This window comes from Rutilus rutilus (genome assembly GCF_951802725.1).
Source record: "Rutilus rutilus genome assembly, chromosome: 2".
Classification (NCBI taxonomy): domain Eukaryota; kingdom Metazoa; phylum Chordata; class Actinopteri; order Cypriniformes; family Leuciscidae; genus Rutilus; species Rutilus rutilus.
Genome location: NC_140210.1, coordinates 36,951,417 through 36,975,087, shown reverse-complemented (window position 1 = coordinate 36,975,087; position 23,671 = coordinate 36,951,417). Strand labels below are relative to the sequence as shown.

The 23,671-nt window shown below is 36.0% G+C and overlaps 2 protein-coding genes and 5 long non-coding RNA genes across 10 annotated transcripts; all 7 read left to right on the top strand.

Annotated features, from left to right (window-relative positions):
• The first annotated feature begins 2,096 nt into the window (after positions 1 to 2,096).
• LOC311280508 lies at positions 2,097 to 2,567 on the top strand. The gene is made up of 3 exons (XR_014625690.1): positions 2,097 to 2,171; positions 2,261 to 2,322; positions 2,482 to 2,567. It is a non-coding gene; the product is annotated as an uncharacterized lncRNA (long non-coding RNA).
• Positions 2,568 to 4,238: 1,671 nt separating this feature from the next.
• LOC311280503 lies at positions 4,239 to 4,709 on the top strand. The gene is made up of 3 exons (XR_014625689.1): positions 4,239 to 4,313; positions 4,403 to 4,464; positions 4,624 to 4,709. It is a non-coding gene; the product is annotated as an uncharacterized lncRNA (long non-coding RNA).
• A 1,625-nt stretch (positions 4,710 to 6,334) lies between these two features.
• Positions 6,335 to 6,867, top strand: LOC311280497. The gene is made up of 3 exons (XR_014625688.1): positions 6,335 to 6,456; positions 6,546 to 6,607; positions 6,767 to 6,867. It is a non-coding gene; the product is annotated as an uncharacterized lncRNA (long non-coding RNA).
• Positions 6,868 to 8,961: 2,094 nt separating this feature from the next.
• LOC311280524 lies at positions 8,962 to 9,422 on the top strand. Its single transcript, XR_014625695.1, has 3 exons — positions 8,962 to 9,039; positions 9,128 to 9,179; positions 9,268 to 9,422. It is a non-coding gene; the product is annotated as an uncharacterized lncRNA (long non-coding RNA).
• A 486-nt stretch (positions 9,423 to 9,908) lies between these two features.
• On the top strand, positions 9,909 to 10,398 carry LOC311280518. The gene is made up of 3 exons (XR_014625693.1): positions 9,909 to 9,971; positions 10,135 to 10,238; positions 10,353 to 10,398. It is a non-coding gene; the product is annotated as an uncharacterized lncRNA (long non-coding RNA).
• A 277-nt stretch (positions 10,399 to 10,675) lies between these two features.
• LOC311279328 (uncharacterized protein) lies at positions 10,676 to 11,996 on the top strand (the record flags this gene model as incomplete). The annotated part of the gene is made up of 5 exons (XM_084390746.1): positions 10,676 to 10,790; positions 10,989 to 11,110; positions 11,230 to 11,291; positions 11,457 to 11,688; positions 11,881 to 11,996. 5 exons carry the CDS (start codon positions 10,676 to 10,678, stop codon positions 11,974 to 11,976), a joined length of 627 nt encoding a protein of 208 aa, XP_084246872.1. The 3' UTR covers positions 11,977 to 11,996.
• A 4,904-nt stretch (positions 11,997 to 16,900) lies between these two features.
• Positions 16,901 to 23,366, top strand: LOC311285997 (uncharacterized protein). 4 transcript variants are annotated; one of them, XM_084401954.1, is made up of 8 exons: positions 16,901 to 17,282; positions 17,415 to 17,521; positions 18,969 to 19,071; positions 19,304 to 19,401; positions 19,489 to 19,591; positions 19,846 to 19,937; positions 21,219 to 21,303; positions 21,488 to 23,366. In XM_084401954.1, exons 1-8 carry the CDS (start codon positions 17,018 to 17,020, stop codon positions 22,249 to 22,251), a joined length of 1,617 nt encoding a protein of 538 aa, XP_084258080.1. In that variant the 5' UTR covers positions 16,901 to 17,017; the 3' UTR covers positions 22,252 to 23,366. The 4 variants fall into 4 exon arrangements, with proteins under 4 accessions (XP_084258080.1, XP_084258079.1, XP_084258078.1 ...); XM_084401953.1 differs by having other exon boundaries at positions 16,911 to 17,282; positions 17,391 to 17,521; XM_084401952.1 differs by having other exon boundaries at positions 16,923 to 17,282; positions 21,222 to 21,303.
• The last annotated feature ends 305 nt before the right edge of the window (positions 23,367 to 23,671 follow it).

Genomic DNA, 23,671 nt, shown 5'->3' with positions numbered 1-23,671 from the left:
CGCAAGTGCAGGATGTTGTCAATAATGCGGTAAAGATTTATCATTAAAAAATACAGAAGTCTGAATCTGATATAAAGCTTCTTCAGAGTTGAATGAAATATTTGATTTTCTTTTGCAGCTGAACACTCTTCTGAATGAACCTAACATTCCAACATTGAAGCCCAATTCATCCAACTTTACGTAAGATGCAAACTGACTTTGCAATCTTCACTTTGTCTCCGCCTATTTTAGCTTATTAAAGCAATCCAAAATGAAAAATACTTTTTCTAGGTCATTTTCATAAATTGTTTTGCAATATGGATTCAAGTCCTTAAACAGTATCTTCTGATTTTCCCACAGGAGCTTCTCAAACCAGATTGATGGCAGGATGGAATACACCTTCCAGGATGGAGATGTTATTCAACCAGTCAGCTTCCTAAATGAGCTTCGTTCAAATTTGGGTACGTCAATAATGATAATCTATGGCTATACACAATTCTAAAATGTAAAGAATGACTTTTGCTGTAATTCACAAAAGACTAATTGTTTGTTTTACCATTTTGTTGTAGAAGTGATCACTACAACAGTGATTCCAGAATCAACAACCGGTTCCTCTGTGGCTCCTTCAAACCTAATGTTAGTGTTGACTTACCATTTTGAGAGCTCACTATCATTCATGGACTACTTTCATTGTAAAGATGTGAAATATATTAAACAAAAGAGGTTATCTTTACAGATCTGGTTCAGCTGTGGTCAAGAGCAAGCTGCTTTTCAACTCCTCATCTCCAGTCCCCAGTGAAGCTCTGGTCCTCAGTGCTGTCAACACTCTTCTGAAATCCAGACAGTCACAGCTCAATGAATCAGTGAAGGTGGTGAATGTCACTTATCAGAGTAAGTTCCATCATCTTAAATTGAAAAGCATTTCAGCTATAAATTTTCAACCAGTGATTTAATGGCAAGCTTTGACGGAATAAAAAACGTGTGATTGTTTGCCAACAGAAATCTCAGAAACCTCCTATGCCGTCGTCATTACGTTTAATCTGAGTAATATCAGCATGCCTGAAGTCCCTGAGCTCAGAAACAACACTTACACGCAAGTGCAGGATGTTGTCAATAATGCGGTAAAGATTTATCATTAAAAAATACAGAAGTCTGAATCTGATATAAAGCTTCTTCAGAGTTGAATGAAATATTTGATTTTCTTTTGCAGCTGAACACTCTTCTGAATGAACCTAACATTCCAACATTGAAGCCCAATTCATCCAACTTTACGTAAGATGCAAACTGACTTTGCAATCTTCACTTTGTCTCCGCCTATTTTAGCTTATTAAAGCAATCCAAAATGAAAAATACTTTTTCTAGGTCATTTTCATAAATTGTTTTGCAATATGGATTCAAGTCCTTAAACAGTATCTTCTGATTTTCCCACAGGAGCTCTTCAAACCAGATTGATGGCAGGATGGAATACACCTTCCAGGATGGAGATGTCATTCAACCAGTCAGCTTCCTAAATGAGCTTCGTTCAAATTTGGGTACGTCAATAATGATAATCTATGGCTATACACAATTCTAAAATGTAAAGAATGACTTTTGCTGTAATTCACAAAAGACTAATTGTTTGTTTTACCATTTTGTTGTAGAAGTGATCACTACAACAGTGATTCCAGAATCAACAACCGGTTCCTCTGTGGCTCCTTCAAACCTAATGTTAGTGTTGATTTACCATTTTGAGAGCTCACTATCATTCATGGACTACTTTCATTGTAAAGATGTGAACTATATTAAACAAAAGAGGTTATCTTTACAGATCTGGTTCAGCAGTGGTCAAGAGCAAGCTGTTGTTCAACTCCTCATCTCCAGTCCCCAGTGAAGCTCTGGTCCTCAGTGCTGTCAACACTCTTCTGAAATCCAGACAGTCACAGCTCAATGAATCAGTGAAGGTGGTGAATGTCACTTATCAGAGTAAGTTCCATCATCTTAAATTGAAAAGCATTTCAGCTATAAATTTTCAACCAGTGATTTAATGGCAAGCTTTGACGGAATAAAAAACGTGTGATTGTTTGCCAACAGAAATCTCAGAAACCTCCTATGCCGTCATCATTACGTTTAATCTGAGTAATATCAGCATGCCTGAAGTCCCTGAGCTCAGAAACAACACTTACACGCAAGTGCAGGATGTTGTCAATAATGCGGTAAAGATTTATCATTAAAAAATACAGAAGTCTGAATCTGATATAAAGCTTCTTCAGAGTTGAATGAAATATTTGATTTTCTTTTGCAGCTGAACACTCTTCTGAATGAACCTAACATTCCAACATTGAAGCCCAATTCATCCAACTTCACGTAAGATGCAAACTGACTTTGCAATCTTCACTTTGTCTCCGCATATTTTAGCTTATTAAAGCAATCCAAAATGAAAAATACTTTTTCTAGGTCATTTTCATAAATTGTTTTGCAATATGGATTCAAGTCCTTAAACAGTATCTTCTGATTTTCCCACAGGAGCTCTTCAAACCAGATTGATGGCAGGATGGAATACACCTTCCAGGATGGAGATGTCATTCAACCAGTCAGCTTCCTAAATGAGCTTCGTTCAAATTTGGGTACGTCAATAATGATAATCTATGGCTATACACAATTCTAAAATGTAAAGAATGACTTTTGCTGTAATTCACAAAAGACTAATTGTTTGTTTTACCATTTTGTTGTAGAAGTGATCACTACAACAGTGATTCCAGAATCAACAACCGGTTCCTCTGTGGCTCCTTCAAACCTAATGTTAGTGTTGATTTACCATTTTGAGAGCTCACTATCATTCATGGACTACTTTCATTGTAAAGATGTGAAATATATTAAACAAAAGAGGTTATCTTTACAGATCTGGTTCAGCTGTGGTCAAGAGCAAGCTGCTGTTCAACTCCTCATCTCCAGTCCCCAGTGAAGCTCTGGTCCTCAGTGCTGTCAACACTCTTCTGAAATCCAGACAGTCACAGCTCAATGAATCAGTGAAGGTGGTGAATGTCACTTATCAGAGTAAGTTCCATCATCTTAAATTGGAAAGCATTTCAGCTATAAATTTTCAACCAGTGATTTAATGGCAAGCTTTGACGGAATAAAAAACGTGTGATTGTTTGCCAACAGAAATCTCAGAAACCTCCTATGCCGTCATCATTACGTTTAATCTGAGTAATATCAGCATGCCTGAAGTCCCTGAGCTCAGAAACAACACTTACACGCAAGTGCAGGATGTTGTCAATAATGCGGTAAAGATTTATCATTAAAAAATACAGAAGTCTGAATCTGATATAAAGCTTCTTCAGAGTTGAATGAAATATTTGATTTTCTTTTGCAGCTGAACACTCTTCTGAATGAACCTAACATTCCAACATTGAAGCCCAATTCATCCAACTTCACGTAAGATGCAAACTGACTTTGCAATCTTCACTTTGTCTCCGCATATTTTAGCTTATTAAAGCAATCCAAAATGAAAAATACTTTTTCTAGGTCATTTTCATAAATTGTTTTGCAATATGGATTCAAGTCCTTAAACAGTATCTTCTGATTTTCCCACAGGAGCTCTTCAAACCAGATTGATGGCATGATGGAATACACCTTCCAGGATGGAGATGTCATTCAACCAGTCAGCTTCCTAAATGAGCTTCGTTCAAATTTGGGTACGTCAATAATCATAATCTATGGCTATACACAATTCTAAAATGTAAAGAATGACTTTTGCTGTAATTCACAAAAGACTAATTGTTTGTTTTACCATTTTGTTGTAGAAGTGATCACTACAACAGTGATTCCAGAATCAACAACCGGTTCCTCTGTGGCTCCTTCAAACCTAATGTTAGTGTTGATTTACCATTTTGAGAGCTCACTATCATTCATGGACTACTTTCATTGTAAAGATGTGAACTATATTAAACAAAAGAGGTTATCTTTACAGATCTGGTTCAGCAGTGGTCAAGAGCAAGCTGTTGTTCAACTCCTCATCTCCAGTCCCCAGTGAAGCTCTGGTCCTCAGTGCTGTCAACACTCTTCTGAAATCCAGACAGTCACAGCTCAATGAATCAGTGAAGGTGGTGAATGTCACTTATCAGAGTAAGTTCCATCATCTTAAATTGAAAAGCATTTCAGCTATAAATTTTCAACCAGTGATTTAATGGCAAGCTTTGACGGAATAAAAAACGTGTGATTGTTTGCCAACAGAAATCTCAGAAACCTCCTATGCCGTCATCATTACGTTTAATCTGAGTAATATCAGCATGCCTGAAGTCCCTGAGCTCAGAAACAACACTTACACGCAAGTGCAGGATGTTGTCAATAATGCGGTAAAGATTTATCATTAAAAAATACAGAAGTCTGAATCTGATATAAAGCTTCTTCAGAGTTGAATGAAATATTTGATTTTCTTTTGCAGCTGAACACTCTTCTGAATGAACCTAACATTCCAACATTGAAGCCCAATTCATCCAACTTCACGTAAGATGCAAACTGACTTTGCAATCTTCACTTTGTCTCCGCATATTTTAGCTTATTAAAGCAATCCAAAATGAAAAATACTTTTTCTAGGTCATTTTCATAAATTGTTTTGCAATATGGATTCAAGTCCTTAAACAGTATCTTCTGATTTTCCCACAGGAGCTCTTCAAACCAGATTGATGGCAGGATGGAATACACCTTCCAGGATGGAGATGTCATTCAACCAGTCAGCTTCCTAAATGAGCTTCGTTCAAATTTGGGTACGTCAATAATGATAATCTATGGCTATACACAATTCTAAAATGTAAAGAATGACTTTTGCTGTAATTCACAAAAGACTAATTGTTTGTTTTACCATTTTGTTGTAGAAGTGATCACTACAACAGTGATTCCAGAATCAACAACCGGTTCCTCTGTGGCTCCTTCAAACCTAATGTTAGTGTTGATTTACCATTTTGAGAGCTCACTATCATTCATGGACTACTTTCATTGTAAAGATGTGAAATATATTAAACAAAAGAGGTTATCTTTACAGATCTGGTTCAGCTGTGGTCAAGAGCAAGCTGCTGTTCAACTCCTCATCTCCAGTCCCCAGTGAAGCTCTGGTCCTCAGTGCTGTCAACACTCTTCTGAAATCCAGACAGTCACAGCTCAATGAATCAGTGAAGGTGGTGAATGTCACTTATCAGAGTAAGTTCCATCATCTTAAATTGGAAAGCATTTCAGCTATAAATTTTCAACCAGTGATTTAATGGCAAGCTTTGACGGAATAAAAAACGTGTGATTGTTTGCCAACAGAAATCTCAGAAACCTCCTATGCCGTCATCATTACGTTTAATCTGAGTAATATCAGCATGCCTGAAGTCCCTGAGCTCAGAAACAACACTTACACGCAAGTGCAGGATGTTGTCAATAATGCGGTAAAGATTTATCATTAAAAAATACAGAAGTCTGAATCTGATATAAAGCTTCTTCAGAGTTGAATGAAATATTTGATTTTCTTTTGCAGCTGAACACTCTTCTGAATGAACCTAACATTCCAACATTGAAGCCCAATTCATCCAACTTCACGTAAGATGCAAACTGACTTTGCAATCTTCACTTTGTCTCCGCATATTTTAGCTTATTAAAGCAATCCAAAATGAAAAATACTTTTTCTAGGTCATTTTCATAAATTGTTTTGCAATATGGATTCAAGTCCTTAAACAGTATCTTCTGATTTTCCCACAGGAGCTCTTCAAACCAGATTGATGGCATGATGGAATACACCTTCCAGGATGGAGATGTCATTCAACCAGTCAGCTTCCTAAATGAGCTTCGTTCAAATTTGGGTACGTCAATAATCATAATCTATGGCTATACACAATTCTAAAATGTAAAGAATGACTTTTGCTGTAATTCACAAAAGACTAATTGTTTGTTTTACCATTTTGTTGTAGAAGTGATCACTACAACAGTGATTCCAGAATCAACAACCGGTTCCTCTGTGGCTCCTTCAAACCTAATGTTAGTGTTGACTTACCATTTTGAGAGCTCACTATCATTCATGGACTACTTTCATTGTAAAGATGTGAAATATATTAAACAAAAGAGGTTATCTTTACAGATCTGGTTCAGCAGTGGTCAAGAGCAAGCTGTTGTTCAACTCCTCATCTCCAGTCCCCAGTGAAGCTCTGGTCCTCAGTGCTGTCAACACTCTTCTGAAATCCAGACAGTCACAGCTCAATGAATCAGTGAAGGTGGTGAATGTCACTTATCAGAGTAAGTTCCATCATCTTAAATTGAAAAGCATTTCAGCTATAAATTTTCAACCAGTGATTTAATGGCAAGCTTTGACGGAATAAAAAAACGTGTGATTGTTTGCCAACAGAAATCTCAGAAACCTCCTATGCCGTCATCATTACGTTTAATCTGAGTAATATCAGCATGCCTGAAGTCCCTGAGCTCAGAAACAACACTTACACGCAAGTGCAGGATGTTGTCAATAATGCGGTAAAGATTTATCATTAAAAAATACAGAAGTCTGAATCTGATATAAAGCTTCTTCAGAGTTGAATGAAGTATTTGATTTTCTTTTGCAGCTGAACACTCTTCTGAATGAACCTAACATTCCAACATTGAAGCCCAATTCATCCAACTTCACGTAAGATGCAAACTGACTTTGCAATCTTCACTTTGTCTCCGCCTATTTTAGCTTATTAAAGCAATCCAAAATGAAAAATACTTTTTCTAGGTCATTTTCATAAATTGTTTTGCAATATGGATTCAAGTCCTTAAACAGTATCTTCTGATTTTCCCACAGGAGCTCTTCAAACCAGATTGATGGCAGGATGGAATACACCTTCCAGGATGGAGATGTCATTCAACCAGTCAGCTTCCTAAATGAGCTTCGTTCAAATTTGGGTACGTCAATAATGATAATCTATGGCTATACACAATTCTATAATGTAAAGAATGACTTTTGCTGTAATTCACAAAAGACTGATTGTCTGTTTTACCATTTTGTTGTAGAAGTGATCACTACAACAGTGATTCCAGAATCAACAACCGGTTCCTCTGTGGCTCCTTCAAACCTAATGTTAGTGTTGATTTACCATTTTGAGAGCTCACTATCATTCATGGACTACTTTCATTGTAAAGATGTGAAATATATTAAACAAAAGAGGTTATCTTTACAGATCTGGTTCAGCTGTGGTCAAGAGCAAGCTGTTGTTCAACTCCTCATCTCCAGTCCCCAGTGAAGCTCTGGTCCTCAGTGCTGTCAACACTCTTCTGAAATCCAGACAGTCACAGCTCAATGAATCAGTGAAGGTGGTGAATGTCACTTATCAGAGTAAGTTCCATCATCTTAAATTGAAAAGCATTTCAGCTATAAATTTTCAACCAGTGATTTAATGGCAAGCTTTGACGGAATAAAAACGTGTGATTGTTTGCCAACAGAAATCTCAGAAACCTCCTATGCCGTCGTCATTACGTTTAATCTGAGTAATATCAGCATGCCTGAAGTCCCTGAGCTCAGAAACAACACTTACACGCAAGTGCAGGATGTTGTCAATAATGCGGTAAAGATTTATCAGTAAAAAATACAGAAGTCTGAATCTGATATAAAGCTTCTTCAGAGTTGAATGAAGTATTTGATTTTCTTTTGCAGCTGAACACTCTTCTGAATGAACCTAACATTCCAACATTGAAGCCCAATTCATCCAAATTCACGTAAGATGCAAACTGACTTTGCAATCTTCACTTTGTCTCCGCATATTTTAGCTTACTAAAGCAATCCAAAATGAAAAATACTTTTTCTAGGTCATTTTCATAAATTGTTTTGTAATTTGGATTAAAGTCCTTAAACAGTATCTTCTGATTTTCCCACAGGAGCTCTTCAAACCAGATTGATGGCAGGATGGAATACACCTTCCAGGATGGAGATGTCATTCAACCAGTCAGCTTCCTAAATGAGCTTCGTTCACAATTGGGTATGTCAATAATGATGATCTATGGCTATACACAATTCTAAAAGGCAAACAAACAAAAAAATGTTTCTGTAAATCACAAAAGACTAATTATTTGTTTTTACAATTAATTGTAGAAGTGATCACTACAACAGTGTTTCCAGAATCAACAACCGGTTCCTCTGTGGCTCCTTCAAACCTAATGTTAGTGTTGACTTACCATTTTGAGAGCTCACTATCATTCATGGAGTAATTGCATTGTAAAAATGTGAAATGTATTAAACAAAAGAGGTTATCTTTACAGATCTGGTTCAGCAGTGGTCAAGAGCAAGCTGCTGTTCAACTCCTCATCTCCAGTCCCCAGTGAAGCTCTGGTCCTCAGTGCTGTCAACACTCTTCTGAAATCCAGACAGTCACAGCTCAATGAATCAGTAAAGGTGGTGAATGTCACATATCAAAGTAAGTTTCATCATTTAAGGTTGAAATGCTTTTGAAATGGTATTTAGTCAAAGATTCATGAATGGAAATCTTTTAACCAAAAAATGTCAAATTTCTCTCCAAACAGAAATCTCAGAAACTTCCTATGCTGTCGTCTTTACATTTAACCTGATTAACATCAGCATGCCAGCAGATTCTGATGTCAGAGGCAACACCGACCAGAGATTGCAGGATATTATCAATAATGCGGTAAATATATAAAAATGAACACTGTAAATAGATTTAGTTCCAATGCCAATCTTCACCAGAGTTTGATGAATGGTTTGATTTTTCTCCTGCAGCTGAACACTCTTCTGAATGAACCTGGGAAACAAGTTTTTGTACCCAAGTCCTCCAACTTCACGTGAGATGCAATCTTACTTCTATCTTGGAATCTAACTATTAATTCAATGTGTTCAATTTCTGATTTCAGGACATTAAAAAAGCAAAAGATAAAAATAATTACATTTGCTTTAAAATGTCAATAAATCTGTATTGCACAAATGAATTGAAACTCATTCTAAACACCTTTTTGATTTTTCCTGCAGACGCTCTTCAAACCAGACTGATGGCAGGATGGAATACACCTTCCAGGATGGAGATGTCATTCAACCAGTCAGCTTCCTAAATGAGCTTCGTTCACAGATGGGTATGTCAAAACTGACAATGAATTGCTCCACTGACTCCAAATAGTGTAACCGCATGCATCCTCAACTAATCATAACTTTATTTTACAGTCTTAACGACAGCCACCACTCTGACAACAAGCACAACTATTCCACCTACTTTGTAAGAGCAATTATTCCAGTTTAATTTTCTAAAAGACAGTTGTTGTCTGAATGGTTTTACATTCCTGTTTTTTTATCATCTTTGGTAGGATGGGGAAGGTTTATATAAATATTCTCCTCGTGTTTAAAACACTGGGCCCAATACCGAGTGAGGCTAATGTTCTACAACTGGTCAACTCTTTGATCAACCCACGTTTAAGAGCTAAAGCTGGCTCAACACAAACTTCGGATGTGAGCTTTAATAATGTCACCTTTATAAGTGAGTATTTCTCTCCACTTTAGGCTCCTTTTTGTTCTAAATTTGACATTTGATTGCAAATAGTGTAAATAGTGTTGACCTGTAACAATAGCTTTCTTTCAGGGAAAATAATAAATGTTTCAGTCAATTATACCCTTCTGAGAATGAATGTGTAATGCAGTTTTACCACTCACATATAACCACGCAACTATTTTTTTAAACATTTTTTTATATATATTTTAAGGAATTAATGATACCTCCTATGCTCTCAAATTTGGATTTGTAATCAACAATGTATCCATGTCGGAGAAAATTCAACTCAGGAATGATACATACATTTCAATCCAAACCTCTATAAATAAGTTGGTGAGTTGGAAACACTTTGATACAGTAATTTTTCACAAAAACTTGACCTGAAAATGAATATGCCTTATTCTAACCTTAATATATTAATAAATGCATTCATTTCTATATTTATTACTCCACTCTTCAGCTGACTGAAATCCTAAATGACCCCTCAGCTCCTCAGTTTAATATCAAAGAAGTTGATTTCAAGTAAGTTCTGAGTGTTTTTTTGTTGTTGTTGTTGTTGTTTTTTACTTTATTTTGAGCAGAAATGTCTCAATCTGTATTTGTCAGTGAGTAGTTTTTAGTATGCGAGTAGATGACTTGTGTTGTTTACTTTTGATCTTTATTGCATGTTTAAATCTCCCCACAGGGATGCTAACACCGTGATTCAGGCCAATGTTGAATATGTTTTCTCAGAAAGTCACATGAACACAAACAACACCTTTGTCAAGGAACTTCTCAAATTGACTGGAGGTATTACCACATCCACACCTGCTATGCCATGTTTTAAATACATTTCTCCACAAGCACCAAATACTGTAATTTAAAGCAGGATTGTCCTCCACTAATTATTACTTTATTTTACAGACTTAACGACCGCCAGCACTCTAACGCCAAGCACAACCTCTCCACCGAACTTGTAAGAGCAATAATTGCTGTCCAATTTTGCAATTCCAGTCATTACATTTTATCTTTTGCAAACTTCCATCTTGCCACTCCTGTAACGCTTACTGTTAAACACATTGTATTGAACTGATTTTACCTTTTTGTTGCCGTGAAAACTACTATAGATGGTGACATGGAATTTTATCATCTAAATCAATAAATGTACCATCTTTTGCAGGCTTGGGAAGGTGATTATACACATTAGCCTTGTGTTTAAAACACGGGGCACTTTACCAAGTCAGAGTATGGTTCTACAAGTGGCTAACTCTCTGTTAATTGGAATGAAACTAAGAAGTAAACGAGACCTCACAGCAAAAAAGCTGGATGACCTTGTGAGCTCTGTGAATGTCACCTATAATGGTGAGTTTACGTTCCTTTGTTGTTGATGTTGTGAATATATCATTTGTATGCAAAGGGTGTGCATTATGTAGTAAGCTTTTACAGCTTTATTTGAATGAAGATGTTTAAACCAGCACTGCCCTCTAGTAATTAATGTGAAATTTTATCATCCACATATAACCACACAGCTAATTATTGTTTTGCTTTTTTTTCCAAAAGAAATCGACAAAACCTCCTTCTCTCTGAACTTTGGATTTGAAATCAGCAATGTATCCATGTCTGAGAAAGATGATTTCAGGAATGAAACCCACACAGTAATCGAGACCTATATAAACACATTTGTAAGTTAGAGACACTTAAAAAAAAACTTGCCCTGAAATTAAAATTGCTTTATTTCAATGGCATTAACCACACCATAGTAATAAACAAATGAATCTGTGTTTATTTCTGCTCTCTTCAGGTGTCCAAGATCCTAAATAAAACAATAACTACTCAGTTTAATTTCAATAATATCAATTTCAAGTAAGTTCTGGCTCAGTAATTTTTTCCTTTATTTTGAGCAGGAATTCTTAAGAGATCTGCTTATATCAGTGGGTAGCTTTTGGTACATGGGTGAGGGAAGATGCACTGTAAATTCAGTTGATTTATTTGTTTCATTTCTCATTGTACATTTTTATCTCTCCACAGGGGTAATTCCAGCGTGATTGAGGCCAATGTTGTGTATGTTTTTTCGGACGATGATATCAATGGTTTTGGCTTGGTCTCCATTTTTCTCGCCACACCTGCTCCAACCACAGTTTACCCTACAGTTATAAACACTACAACCTCAAACAACAGCACAAACGTAGCATGGATTGTGGCGATCATTGTCCCTGTGGCTATTGTCCTCGGGCTTATACCTTGCTGGATTCTCCTTTGCGTAAGTTTTATGATGATTGAATGTCAAATATGTGCATAGGTAGTGAAGAGATTCATGACAGCAGGGATGTGTTATCCATAGATCTGCCTTTTAAATGAGGTTTATAATCGTATAGCTGAATAAAAATGTTTTAAAGTGTAAAGTGTTCTCTCTCAGGATGTTAACTCTCATTTTGTCTGTTTATGTCTTTAGTGTTTACTCTGTGGATGCTGTGCAGCAGTCAGAAGACGTTGGCACAGAAGACAGTCGTACAACGTACAGTACACAACTCGAAACAGCCTCTTCTAGAGATATTTAGAGAGCAAAAACAGGACTGAACACCAATGAAAACATAAATATAATTAATTTAAACATTGAATTTTTGATGTAATGAATGAATACTATATTAATGAATCTTTTATTTTATAAATTATTTATTTTAATAAATTACTTTTCATCACTTTCTCTGTATAATGAAAATGTATTGATTTTATTTATTTGTATTTATTTATAATAATCTTGTGAAAATTTTAAAAGGGTCATATAATGGTACATGCACTTTTACAAGTTGGTTGTACTGAAATGTGTGTTGGCAGTGCCTGTACACAACCATCATAAAATGATAAAAATCCATCCAGTGTTTATATGTTTTCCCCTGTCTCAAATCGAGCCGTTCGATCTTGTGACGTCACACGGTCGGACACCCCTCCCACGATTGTTGATTGACAGCAGCATTTCAACACAGACCCGCCCTCGCTCGTGAGCGAGCTGTCATCATAGTCCGCATTGTTGATACGCTGGAGCAGAATGGCGTCTAAGCGATTGTGGTGTTCTGTTCTTGGGTGTAATAACGAACACAGCAGTCATTTTGATGTTCCTAAATCCGAACCGCTGAAGACGCAGTGGCTGAGTTTTGTTTTCGAAGGGAATATTCCCCACGATCAGCGTCAATGCTTTTATGTTTGCACGAATCATTTCACCAGACTGCTTTATAAACGAGAACATTGAAAAAGGTATTAGCTCCTGTCTGAGTGTATTGTTTATGTGCCTATTGACTGTCATAGTCTCACAGACTGGTTATTTTTTAAACAGATCAGTAAAATTTTTGTGCTAGCCCTGACAGTTGTACCTAACACTGCATAGATAACGTTACGCATCACGGACAAGCCTACATTTACTGAAAGAAAGTTTTCATGACCATTAGCTGTAACATCAATCTGTCAATGAACTAACGTATACATCAGTAAACACATAGCGTTCGTACCTCACTACCCTGCCTGCCAGTACATACAAAGATAGATCAAAGTGACATTACGGTAACCAACCATTCAGAAACGTCCTGTTTTCCGACTACGGTTCAAATTGATATGGTTGCACAGATGTTTCCTCATGGCTCGTTTCCACTGAGTGGTACGGTACGTACGGTACAGTACGGTTCGGTTCGGGTCGGCAAACCATGAATCGGCTAGCGTTTCCACTGCCAACAGTACCCTTACTTGATAGGCGTGGTGTAGCCTATGCCGGAAAGAAGCGATCGACGTCATTTTCGCGCGAAGAAGAAAGCGACATAAACAACAATGGATGACATACAGCAGATCTGGTTATTGCTTCTCGGCATGTTTGTCACAAGAAGCCAAGCGCCGCCGCCGACATTAGGCGTTTCTCAATTGCAAGTAGGCCTACGCAAAGTTCGGACTTGCCAAGTCCAGCTCAGGAGAATGACTCCCGAGGATGCGAGTCCGGTAATTCTGCTGATGGAACAGCGCGTTCTTCAAAGCGTCAGTCAGCTCGCTCTGCTAAAGTTACTCCGGTTATCTCTGTATGTACATTTTAGGCAACAATAAAACGAAATATGTTATAAAACACCACACTGCCTCTTTACGTTTTCATTTAAAGAAATCTTAAACATTATAGTCACACAAATGTGGTTCAGGTAACGCGTATTGATTATATTCACTGCATGTAACATTAGCCTATTTATAACAATATATATATATATTTAAATTAAAAAAATATTAAACTTATTAATATGGTTCAGGCAATATGTGAATTTGTACTGTGATCATTTTCAATGTAATAAAATAAAAAATTACAAAACTAAACCCTGTCTCTTTTTGTAAAAAAAAAAAAATGTTTTAAAATTTTAATTTAAATGTTACATTTGTTTAAATTTGCTTTATAAGAAATAAAGCAAACAATTCAGTCAAACATACAAAGTCAGCGCTCTAGTCTAACGATACAACGGTAAAGTTAAATAGCCTAAATATAAAGTTATGAAATTTCACTTAGCCCTCAGTACGGCCAGGGAACAAATAATAGATTCCCAAGACCAAAGATCGCCGGTTAGGTCTACACAAGACGAATTATATCTCGTTTAACCACTACAGAGACGTCAGAGTCAGCGGCAAACGTCAGAAGGACCAGCCGAGGAAAGGCTGTTCCAGGCGGGGTACATGAGCGCCGAGCGCCCGGTGATTGCATGGATCTCAAATTTACATAAATCTTTATAAATAAACCACAGATTTGAGCTTTAAACAACTACATTCTCGCCTGAAAAACTCTTAAAATTACATTTCGTGACACAGTAACAGTAGTATTATATTAAACTGTATATTAAAAAATGGCGCTTCTAATGTTGTCATTCCCCTTGTAGCACGCGCAAGTGATGATTCTCTGTCAACCAATCAACGTCCTGCAGTGAGTAGGTACCACAACGGAAGGGTACCCAAAAAGTGGTACGGTACGGTTCTGCATTTTGGTACCATTCACAACTTTTGATAGTGGAAACGCAAATAAATGCATACCGTTCCGTACCGTACCGTACCGTACCGCTCAGTGGAAGCGAGCCATCAGAGACTCCCGCTGCCATTCTTCGAAATATACCCTCAACTGTTGTCAAGGCAACACTTCACTTGTGTTGTCAAAACGCCCCACAGAACAGAGGGGCGGGGTGAGCAAAGCTCATTATCATTTAAAGACACATGCACTTAAACGGTATGCTGAAAACAGAGCTGTTTTTGACCAGGTAAAATGAGTGTTTTCTTATAATACTAATGAGAATTTTTAATTAAAGTATATTACAAACTTTTCATTTAGACCCTAAAGAATCATATTAGCTTAGTACAAAAATGGCATTATATGACCCCTTTAATTTAAAGGGACAAAGGTAGAACATTTGAATTACAGTTGCTTATGTATTCATACTCCATGCGCTTCTGCAAGATTCTGCAAGGTATTTGCATGGACATTTTAAACTGCAAAAACGAATAAAAATACTAGATGTATCAATACAAAAGTTTGTTTTTCCTCTTTGTATTGTAAATATAAAGATTGCTTATTATTGGCCTTAGTCTTGTACATCAAAGTAGTTTATACTGTAGACAATATTATCCAAACTTATCAGTGTTTCTCAGTTGTTCCATTAGGTGGAAATAAATGTATCTACCTTTAAAGCTATTTAAAGTATTAAAGTATTTTATGAGTGGATAATATGGTTTTATTTTAAGACAAGATTTATTTATGTTTACATATGTAAATAACGCTTTATCTATATATGCAAATAAAGCATTATCCATCTTACCTAACCTATCAAATTAGCAAGCGTTCAGAACAGAAATCTGAACATTGAATAAAGCAGGTTCAAAATTCTTGTTTCATTTTGTTATCATTAGAGTTTTTACAGAGGGGATTTAGGATATCTTTTTTAATCACTCCATAAACCAGAAAATACTTTCAACAACCAGATAAAAAAATAAAAGTCACCTTGATTTTCAGAATTTTTTTTTAAAATAAAATCAGGCAAATGACCAAACAACCCCCTCTGCAAAAAAAAAAAAAGAAGAAAAAAAAGAAGGAATAAATGCATTTGAAATATATATATATATATATATATATTGATAATATACAGTCTTTAAAGTGCAATAAAATAAACACTTATATCTTAATATTGAATTGTGCATAAAAACAATAATGTTTCTGACAGTAGTTTCTTGCCTTAAAGGCATAGTTCAATATGGTTCAATCTTTTTTTTTTTTACTTTTTTTTTATTGAACAATTATTCATGTACAAACAATATGGCAATGTTAGTAAATCTTTACATCAAAACATACAGAACAGGTGCATGAAAGAAACAATATAATAAATATTAAATTAAGGGGCTAAGGTTTTTCTTTTAAATCATATTCTTCTATGGTGGAAAAAAGACTAATTGCGTATTTCTTTTTTATCACTTTGAGGGCTTTTGTATAAGAAACAAATTCACCATGAGATGCACAGAACATTGGTTTCACCTCGATTTGTGTACATACAATTTTCCAAGCATGAGGATATTGTTAACCGGGAAGTTATCTTTGTTATTGTTCATTATAAGTCCATAGATAATGTCCTTTGCAGTGAAGTCTTCGAGGTGAGGTATCTTTGGGTAAAGCCAGTCATAAATATCAGACCATAAGGCCTCCACATACATAAAGTGAAAAAAAAGATGCTCCGTGGTTTCAAAATCATCACAAAATAAACATTTATTTGAGTCAAATACATAGCCCTATCTAAGTCGTGAATATTCACTCGATGGATATATCCCATATACAATTTTTAAATGAAATTCTTTAACTTTGGGAGGTAGAGGGAATTTTAAATATTTGGTTCTAAGTATGTGAATGTTATCTTTTGAGAAATAATGTGAAATTGAGTTTCTATAAGCTAATATAGGATAAGAAATGTTGTTGAATTTATTTCTAACAGTTTTGTTTTAAAAAGTTGGCTTCCTTTAAAATCACAAAAATGATTGTGGTTTAAAAAGGATTTCAACCAATTAATTTTCAGGGTCCCATTTATAGAATCAAAATCAATGGCTTTAACCCTCCGTCTTTATAATCTTTTGTCATCTCTACCCTTCTAATGTAATGGGTTTTCTTCCTCCAGATGTAACCAAAGTTAACCTGATTGATTTGTTAATGGCTCTATTTGAAATAGCTATGTATGCAGGATCGATTAATCTTGAAATGCTTTCCATCTTAGTCAAGAATACTCTACCTAATAAGCTTATATCTCGCAATAGCCAGTTAAGTTTAATTTGACATTTATCTAATACCTTCCACACATTCATAATTCATTTTCAACAGAATCTTTTCGGTTCAATCTTTAATATTCCGTCCATATAGTCCATATATCTGACGTATGCGGACATGAACATTTCTTAGTAGGATATGAGCTTTTATTTTAAAAATCCTAAGCGGATGTTGTCGACTCGTGGCCAGCTTCGCGTTTTGAGGAAGAGCTCCAGACCAGTACACAAACACTAATTTGAACTGGCTCACTAATGTTAGCGTCATAAAAATTGATTTCAACACAATGGCAAATATATTAACGTTTCAAACGCAAATCGCTTCAGTTATGGAAGTTCTAGCAAACGCCGCTGTGGCAGAAATCTGCAAACTTGTTGAGGACAGCTATGCCGAATTACATCTTGAAATATCACAAACAAAAAAGGAGAATAACCTCCTTAAAAAGAAATTGAAAACGATAGAAATCCGGGATTCATTTTATCGAAGAGCACATAAACTGATGAACGAATCAACTGCTATGACCAGAACTAGTGTTCACGAAAAAGTGTCAGGTAAGGGTGATTGAAATGGGAATCATTCAGTTATAACATGGTGACAGCGGTTTGGATAACTCCACTATTTTGAACGCCACTATTGTAACTTCATTGTTCACGGTGAAGGTAGGCTACTATGCTTATTTCCAGGGCGAATCAGCGTGAAAGTCGCTTCGGTGTGTAATAATGTTGGTAGTGATGAAGAGGGATCAGTTCACCGCGGTGACTCACATCTTCAGCCCGAAAGACTTGACCAGGTCTGCATAAACAATGAATGGAGTGTGCATCTCATTGCCTTAATCTTATCAAGAAACATCGTATTATTATTTTTTGTCCTCGTACACTGTCAGATAATCGTCAGTTAAAGGGTTAGTTCACCCAAAAATGAAAATTAACCCATATTTACTTCTACTTCACACAATGCGAGTTATATAAAAAATGATCCTGGCTCTTCCAAACTTTATAATGGGAGTGAATGGTACCTTGTTTTTTGAAGCCCAAGTAGAGCTTATTTTTTTTTTATTTCTTAATTTTTTTATATCTACTCTCACCTAAGCTTACACTACTTTTACGTCTTATTTCATATGTCGGGTCAGAGGTCACTTTTCCCCTGGAACTAGACTCGCGTACGGCCGTTACCTGAAGCCACTGATTATAGTTTCTAAAGTTATAAATATGGCTGAATATAATATAATGAATGTCTTTATTAACACCCTGGAGCCATATTGATTACTTTTATGATGGATGGATGTGCTTTTTGGGCTTCAAAATGTAATGTACCATTCACTCCCGTTATAAAGCATGGAAGAGCCAGAATAGTTTTTAATATAACTCATATTGTGTGTTTGGCTGAAAGAAGAAAGTCATATACACTTAGGATGGCTTGAGAGTGAGTAAATGATGGGACAATTTTCATTTTTGGGTGAACAAACCCTTTAACTGCAAACCTCTATTAACTCTTTCTCTGTGTTCAATATCTTTATCTCAAAGCACTCAAAAAGTTTTCCAAACAATTCTTATATTTTCCCATTTATCACCGATTTCATCTTTTGTGTTATGCAAGCATCTCAACAATTCTCTGAAATTACCTATAAAACTAATAGTAAAAAAAAAAAAAAACTTTGAAATAACCTACACTTGATCCCTTTAGGATGATTAACATTTTTAAGAGTGATGTGGCATACATATTTTGTAAGTGTGTATGTTGAAATTAGTCTCTTATTTTTATGTTTTCTACTTTAATATATTTTAAAATGTAATTATTTCATGTAATGGCAGTCACATGATTCCTCAGAAATCATTCTAATATGCAGATTTGCTGCCCAAGAAAATGTCTTATTATTATTATTTATGTGTAATATATATTTTTGTGTAATAATTTGATATACTTTTCCCCATTCTTTTAAGAATACAAAGTTCCAAGCACTTATTTGAAATGGAAAACTTTTGTAATATTATAAATCTCATTACTGTCACTTTTGGTCAGTGTAATGCATCCTTGCTCAGTATTAAAAAAAAAAGTATTAATTTGAATTTTACTGACCCCAAACTTTTGAACACTAATAAGCCCTTGGCCACCCATATCTCTAAATATCAAGATAGTATATTTAGCCAATATCAGTTGATAGTATCACCACTAATTCTGTTCAGATTTTCTATTCCATACACATTTCCTCTCAGTATTCATTGCAACATTTGTATCAGTCTGTAGGGAGTGATGAGCCAGATGTTTTCATTATTAAAGAGGAGAGACCTGACAACACGAGGTGTGAACAGTCAGAAAGAGAAACAGAGACTACTGAAAATCGTGAGTACAGGGCCTTTCATGTATTTGTGTAATTGTTTTGTCCTTTGTAACTTATTGTAGGGGTTAAGTGTATAGCTCGGATCTGAGATCAGTTGACATGTCATTCAAGTCAACAAGAAGACAAAATATGGCTTGTAAGGATTGCAAGAAGAAATGATCAAATCAAATAATAATGTTATACAATTCACCAATAAATGAAAAAGTTTGCATTACTGGTACATCCACCTTGCAGTTGAAGATGACGCCCAGTGCCAGAGTGCAGAAGTCTTTGTAACAGTCCACAGAGAAAACATCATTGACCAGAACACAATCCAGCACTGCCATCAAGAGGTAGGAAACTGCATGTCTCCATCAGTGAGCTCAGGTGACCACTAATAATGTGTCAGGAATCATGGTGGCATTGTGCATTTTTGTCAGTCTGTAGGGGATGATGAGCCAGATGTTCTCATTATTAAAGAGGAGAGACCTGACAATATCAGGTGTGAACAATCATTGGGAGAAACAAAGACTGCCGAAAATGGTGAGTATGGTGGGGTTTTGTTATTTGTAACTTATTTAAGGGTTATTACACATATGCATGATGGAATTGATTTATAAAATGTCAATTATGCGAAGAAATGTTACTATTAATAATAGTGTTATTTTATCTGTTGTTTGTGTGTTTTTTTTTTCCAAGAGAAAACGATTAAAATGCAACAAACTTTTGAATGGAAATTCAGATTTAAAATGGAAATTAATCTTTGTGTACCCTGAATTATTTTCTTTTCTGGTTAGATGACACCCAGTACAGAAGTGCAGGAAGCTTTGTAGCAGTTCATAGAGAAAACTTCATAGACCAGGACACAGTCCAACACTGCCATCAAGAGGTTAGTATGAGAGATGGTAAACTTTTGAATATACCTGTCTTTGTTTACAAATCAGGCTCCTGACACAAAAACTGCTTTTCTACAGCTGTGACAATTTCCATACTACTGCCCTTTTTTTGTTTTCATAATTTTTGTTCTCGCTTGTTAAGTCGTGACGTATGGAATACTGTTTCCAGGTCCAAGCCTCCAGTCCGTTTCAACTGAGAATCTCAACAGCCATTTATAAGCACACTGTTTAATTATAGGATACATTAAAGCTACACTACAGAGTGGATAAAGGAGGTGTAGGTTAGGGTCATGATTTTTTGGAAAAATTAGCACAGCTTTTTTGTTTGATATAGGGATCTGAAAGAGTGTTTGCTCCCGGGAACAGATAAAATGTTTCACTTCATAGTAAGCTTTTTTTTATGTTTTAGTATAGTAGTATATTCAGATTAAAAGACAAATTGATAACACTTTACAATAAGGTTTCATTTATTGACATAAGATAACTGTCATTTAACAAACTAACAATGAAAAATACTCTGAAAGACTTCATTTCAACATTTAAAGGACATTTCCGGCGCAAAATGAACTTAGGGGTTAATAACACATAGGTACCGAGTCGACCGTTCTCTGGGATGTGTTTTCATGATAATTGAATGTACCCGGTTTTATCTCTAAAAACTGATTAGCTTATAACGCTAGTATATAGGGCATATAGTAAGTAAAAAGAAATCGCTAGTTAATACCACTAACAAGGCTCAAAATAGCCCCACATTAACACAGTAGAATAATGAGGGTCCCTACATGCAAACCGAAGCATTGAGAACTTTGTAAGTGTACAGACAGTTTAATAAGAGGATACTTTATAAAGACAGTACAGTTCGCGTATACAGGCAGGAGCCATCTTTGGAAAACAGTCTCGACCAGTCGAACCACGAACGCCGTGCTAAGTGAGCTGGTCGATAGGTTCAAGTCACAGTTCAGCTCACGTAGCACCGCGTTCGTGGTTCGACTGGTTTATTGGATTGGACCTGAGCAAACATGAACTAACAATGAACAGTTGTATTTCAATAACTACCATTAACAAAGATTAGAAAATGCTGTAACAAATGTATTGCTCTTAGTTAGTTAGTTGTAATGTTTTAACTAACGTTAACTAATGGGACCTTATTGTAAAGTGTTACCAACAAATCAAATTTCAGATTTCACAGTATAGCGATAGTATGTCAAAAATACAAACGACAACATTTTCTGCTAAATTTGACAAAATTCACTGTCAATGATTTGTTCCTCTAGCAGCTCAATGGAATGCAACCTGATCTACTCGAGGACGAAAACCCTGAAATGTATGACAGAGGTGAAGGCGCACATTTACTCAATGGTAATTAGAAATTTGTTTTATTTATTCAATGGGTTATTTTATAGATCACCGGATGTGAAGTGTCTGTTTTACAAATGAATCTATCACATTCTTGTTGTGAGCCTGTAATTAAGGGACATAATTAGTAGACATTTGCTCACTTTTTTATGTAATTTCCATTTAAGCATGTTGTATTTCATAACAGGTGAAACCAGAATGGAGAGAGGTTGTGATGGAGAAGCAGAGACTAACCCACAGCCTATCCCTTCCTATGCCTCATGGGTTTCCAGAAGATTAGACGTAACTACAAACCATTCATCCTTCACTGAATCTGAATGCAACAGAGGACCTTCTGTGAATCAGTTCTTGATGTACAGAGGGAGTGCAGATCCTATGTGTTCCTATGGAACTCCAATAGACTCTAATGGCTTATCTATGCCTGATGACGGTAACAGCATTTCTCAATCCGAGCAGCCCCCTTTCACATCGTGCTTTTCTTTCAAACAGTCAAATTCTCCTCATATGCAAAGGAAAGACAAGTTTATGTGTAAACATTGTGGAAAAGCATTCTCTCAACCCAGCACTCTCCTCTTGCATCAAAAACTTCATACCAGGGAGAGGCTCCACAACTGCACACTCTGCGGTAAAAGATTCAGTCAGGCGTCTAGTCTCAAAAGACACCACAGCATCCATAGAGGAGAAAAACCATTCAGATGCCTGCACTGTGGCAAGCAGTTCTCAGATCAAAGCAACCTCAAAAAGCATGTGACTGTTCACACAGGTGAAAAGCCTTATGGTTGTAACCTCTGTGGAAAAATGTTCAACCAGTCGTCGAACCTCAAAACGCATATGAAGATCCACACACGTGAGAAGCCTTTCGGTTGCGATCGATGTGGGCGGATGTTTGCACACAAGTACATTCTGGTGAAACACCAACAGAGAATGTGTGTGTCTACTGGACAAATGTAGACTTCACAACAAGTCTTCCACCTTATTTTTCAATGCGGAAGTAAGCTATTTTCTTTCTGAGACATCCGACTCATTGGCCTCTATCCAGAAATAATGAGAATATTAACACAAATACAGGAAAAACAATTTGCACTACAGACCAATGTATTTATCATTATCATAATAAATTAAAACAGTATAGTAAGAAATAACAGTTTGCATTGTCAAGCAGCATAACAAACTGTTTTGTACAGCTAAAATACCTGGAGCCCGATGCATTCAATTTTACAAATGGCTGGGGCGCTGAAAAATAAAGTGGATAGAATATGGTATCTCTCTCACAATAGATGCATTTTTGTTGGCTGCATCCGAAATCGCATACTTTCCTACTATATAGTAGGCAAAAAACTGTTTGTGACAATGAAGTATGTCTGAATTCACATGTAGGCAAAATGTACCCGGATGACCTACTACTCCCACTGAGATTCTGAAATGTGCATATAATGGACACTTTACCCTATCCCATGAGGCCACGGTAGAGGATTTATGAATTGCAGTGAAGCGACGTAACTGACGCTGGTAGGTCACGCGATAATGACAAGTTGGCAAATACATTCGGATTACATTCATACTATACACATTCATACTATATAGAACATGCTTTTTTAGCGGCCGTGAAGTAATTATTTATTCAAAATAATTACTTACTCGAGAGTATGCGATTTTGGACGCTTTCTGAAAACATTTCCTTTTCACTAGTTAACATCACAAATCCCCTTCAACCGCTTTCCACTAACCACCTGGTTACATTCTGAAACTGCCAATTTTGATTATCCAAACAATTCCCTTTGGATAAAATCAAGTACCTTATTTTGTTTTCTCATTGAATATCCTGTTTCACTGAGAAATACATCAGATTTCTGAAGTAAACTGGGTTACTATCAGTTTCATGTTGACTTCATGTATGTATGCATGCAGTGTGCAGTAGATTTCCCTTTCAAAATGTTTGAAATATCTCTACATTAATTGGAAGAAATGTGAAAGAGTATTGTATATATTTTACCTTAAAAAGACTGTTAACAGCTGTTATGTAATGTCAGCAACTTTAATACTAATAAAGTCATGCACCTTCAAGCAAAGGCTTTCTGATCATTGCATAGAAAACAACACCTGGTTCTCCAAAAAATTATTTGTGTAAAGGTTGCTTGGTCTACACTAAACCTGCTGTGTGATGTAAAGTTGTCCATTTACAGTAAATAATGGTCTTTGAATTCCAAATTATTACAGAAGCTATGACTGGTCAAGGCTGGTTATAGTATAAGTTCTAGTAAATATTCAACCCAAATGTCAGTGTGAGACATTTTAATGATTTAATGAGAAAGGTTATCTCCATTAGTAACATTTTTATTTAACAGTACATAACATGTTTATTTGATGCAAG

Bases quoted from the DNA above. Each gene is read 5' to 3' on its own strand.
- LOC311285997 (XM_084401953.1), top strand. From the start codon at position 17,018: ATGGCAAATATATTAACGTTTCAAACGCAAATCGCTTCAGTTATGGAA. The intron at 19,938-21,218 runs GTTAGTATGAGA...TTGTTCCTCTAG, and splicing joins TCCAACACTGCCATCAAGAG to CAGCTCAATGGAATGCAACC. The intron at 21,304-21,487 runs GTAATTAGAAAT...ATTTCATAACAG, and splicing joins AGGCGCACATTTACTCAATG to GTGAAACCAGAATGGAGAGA.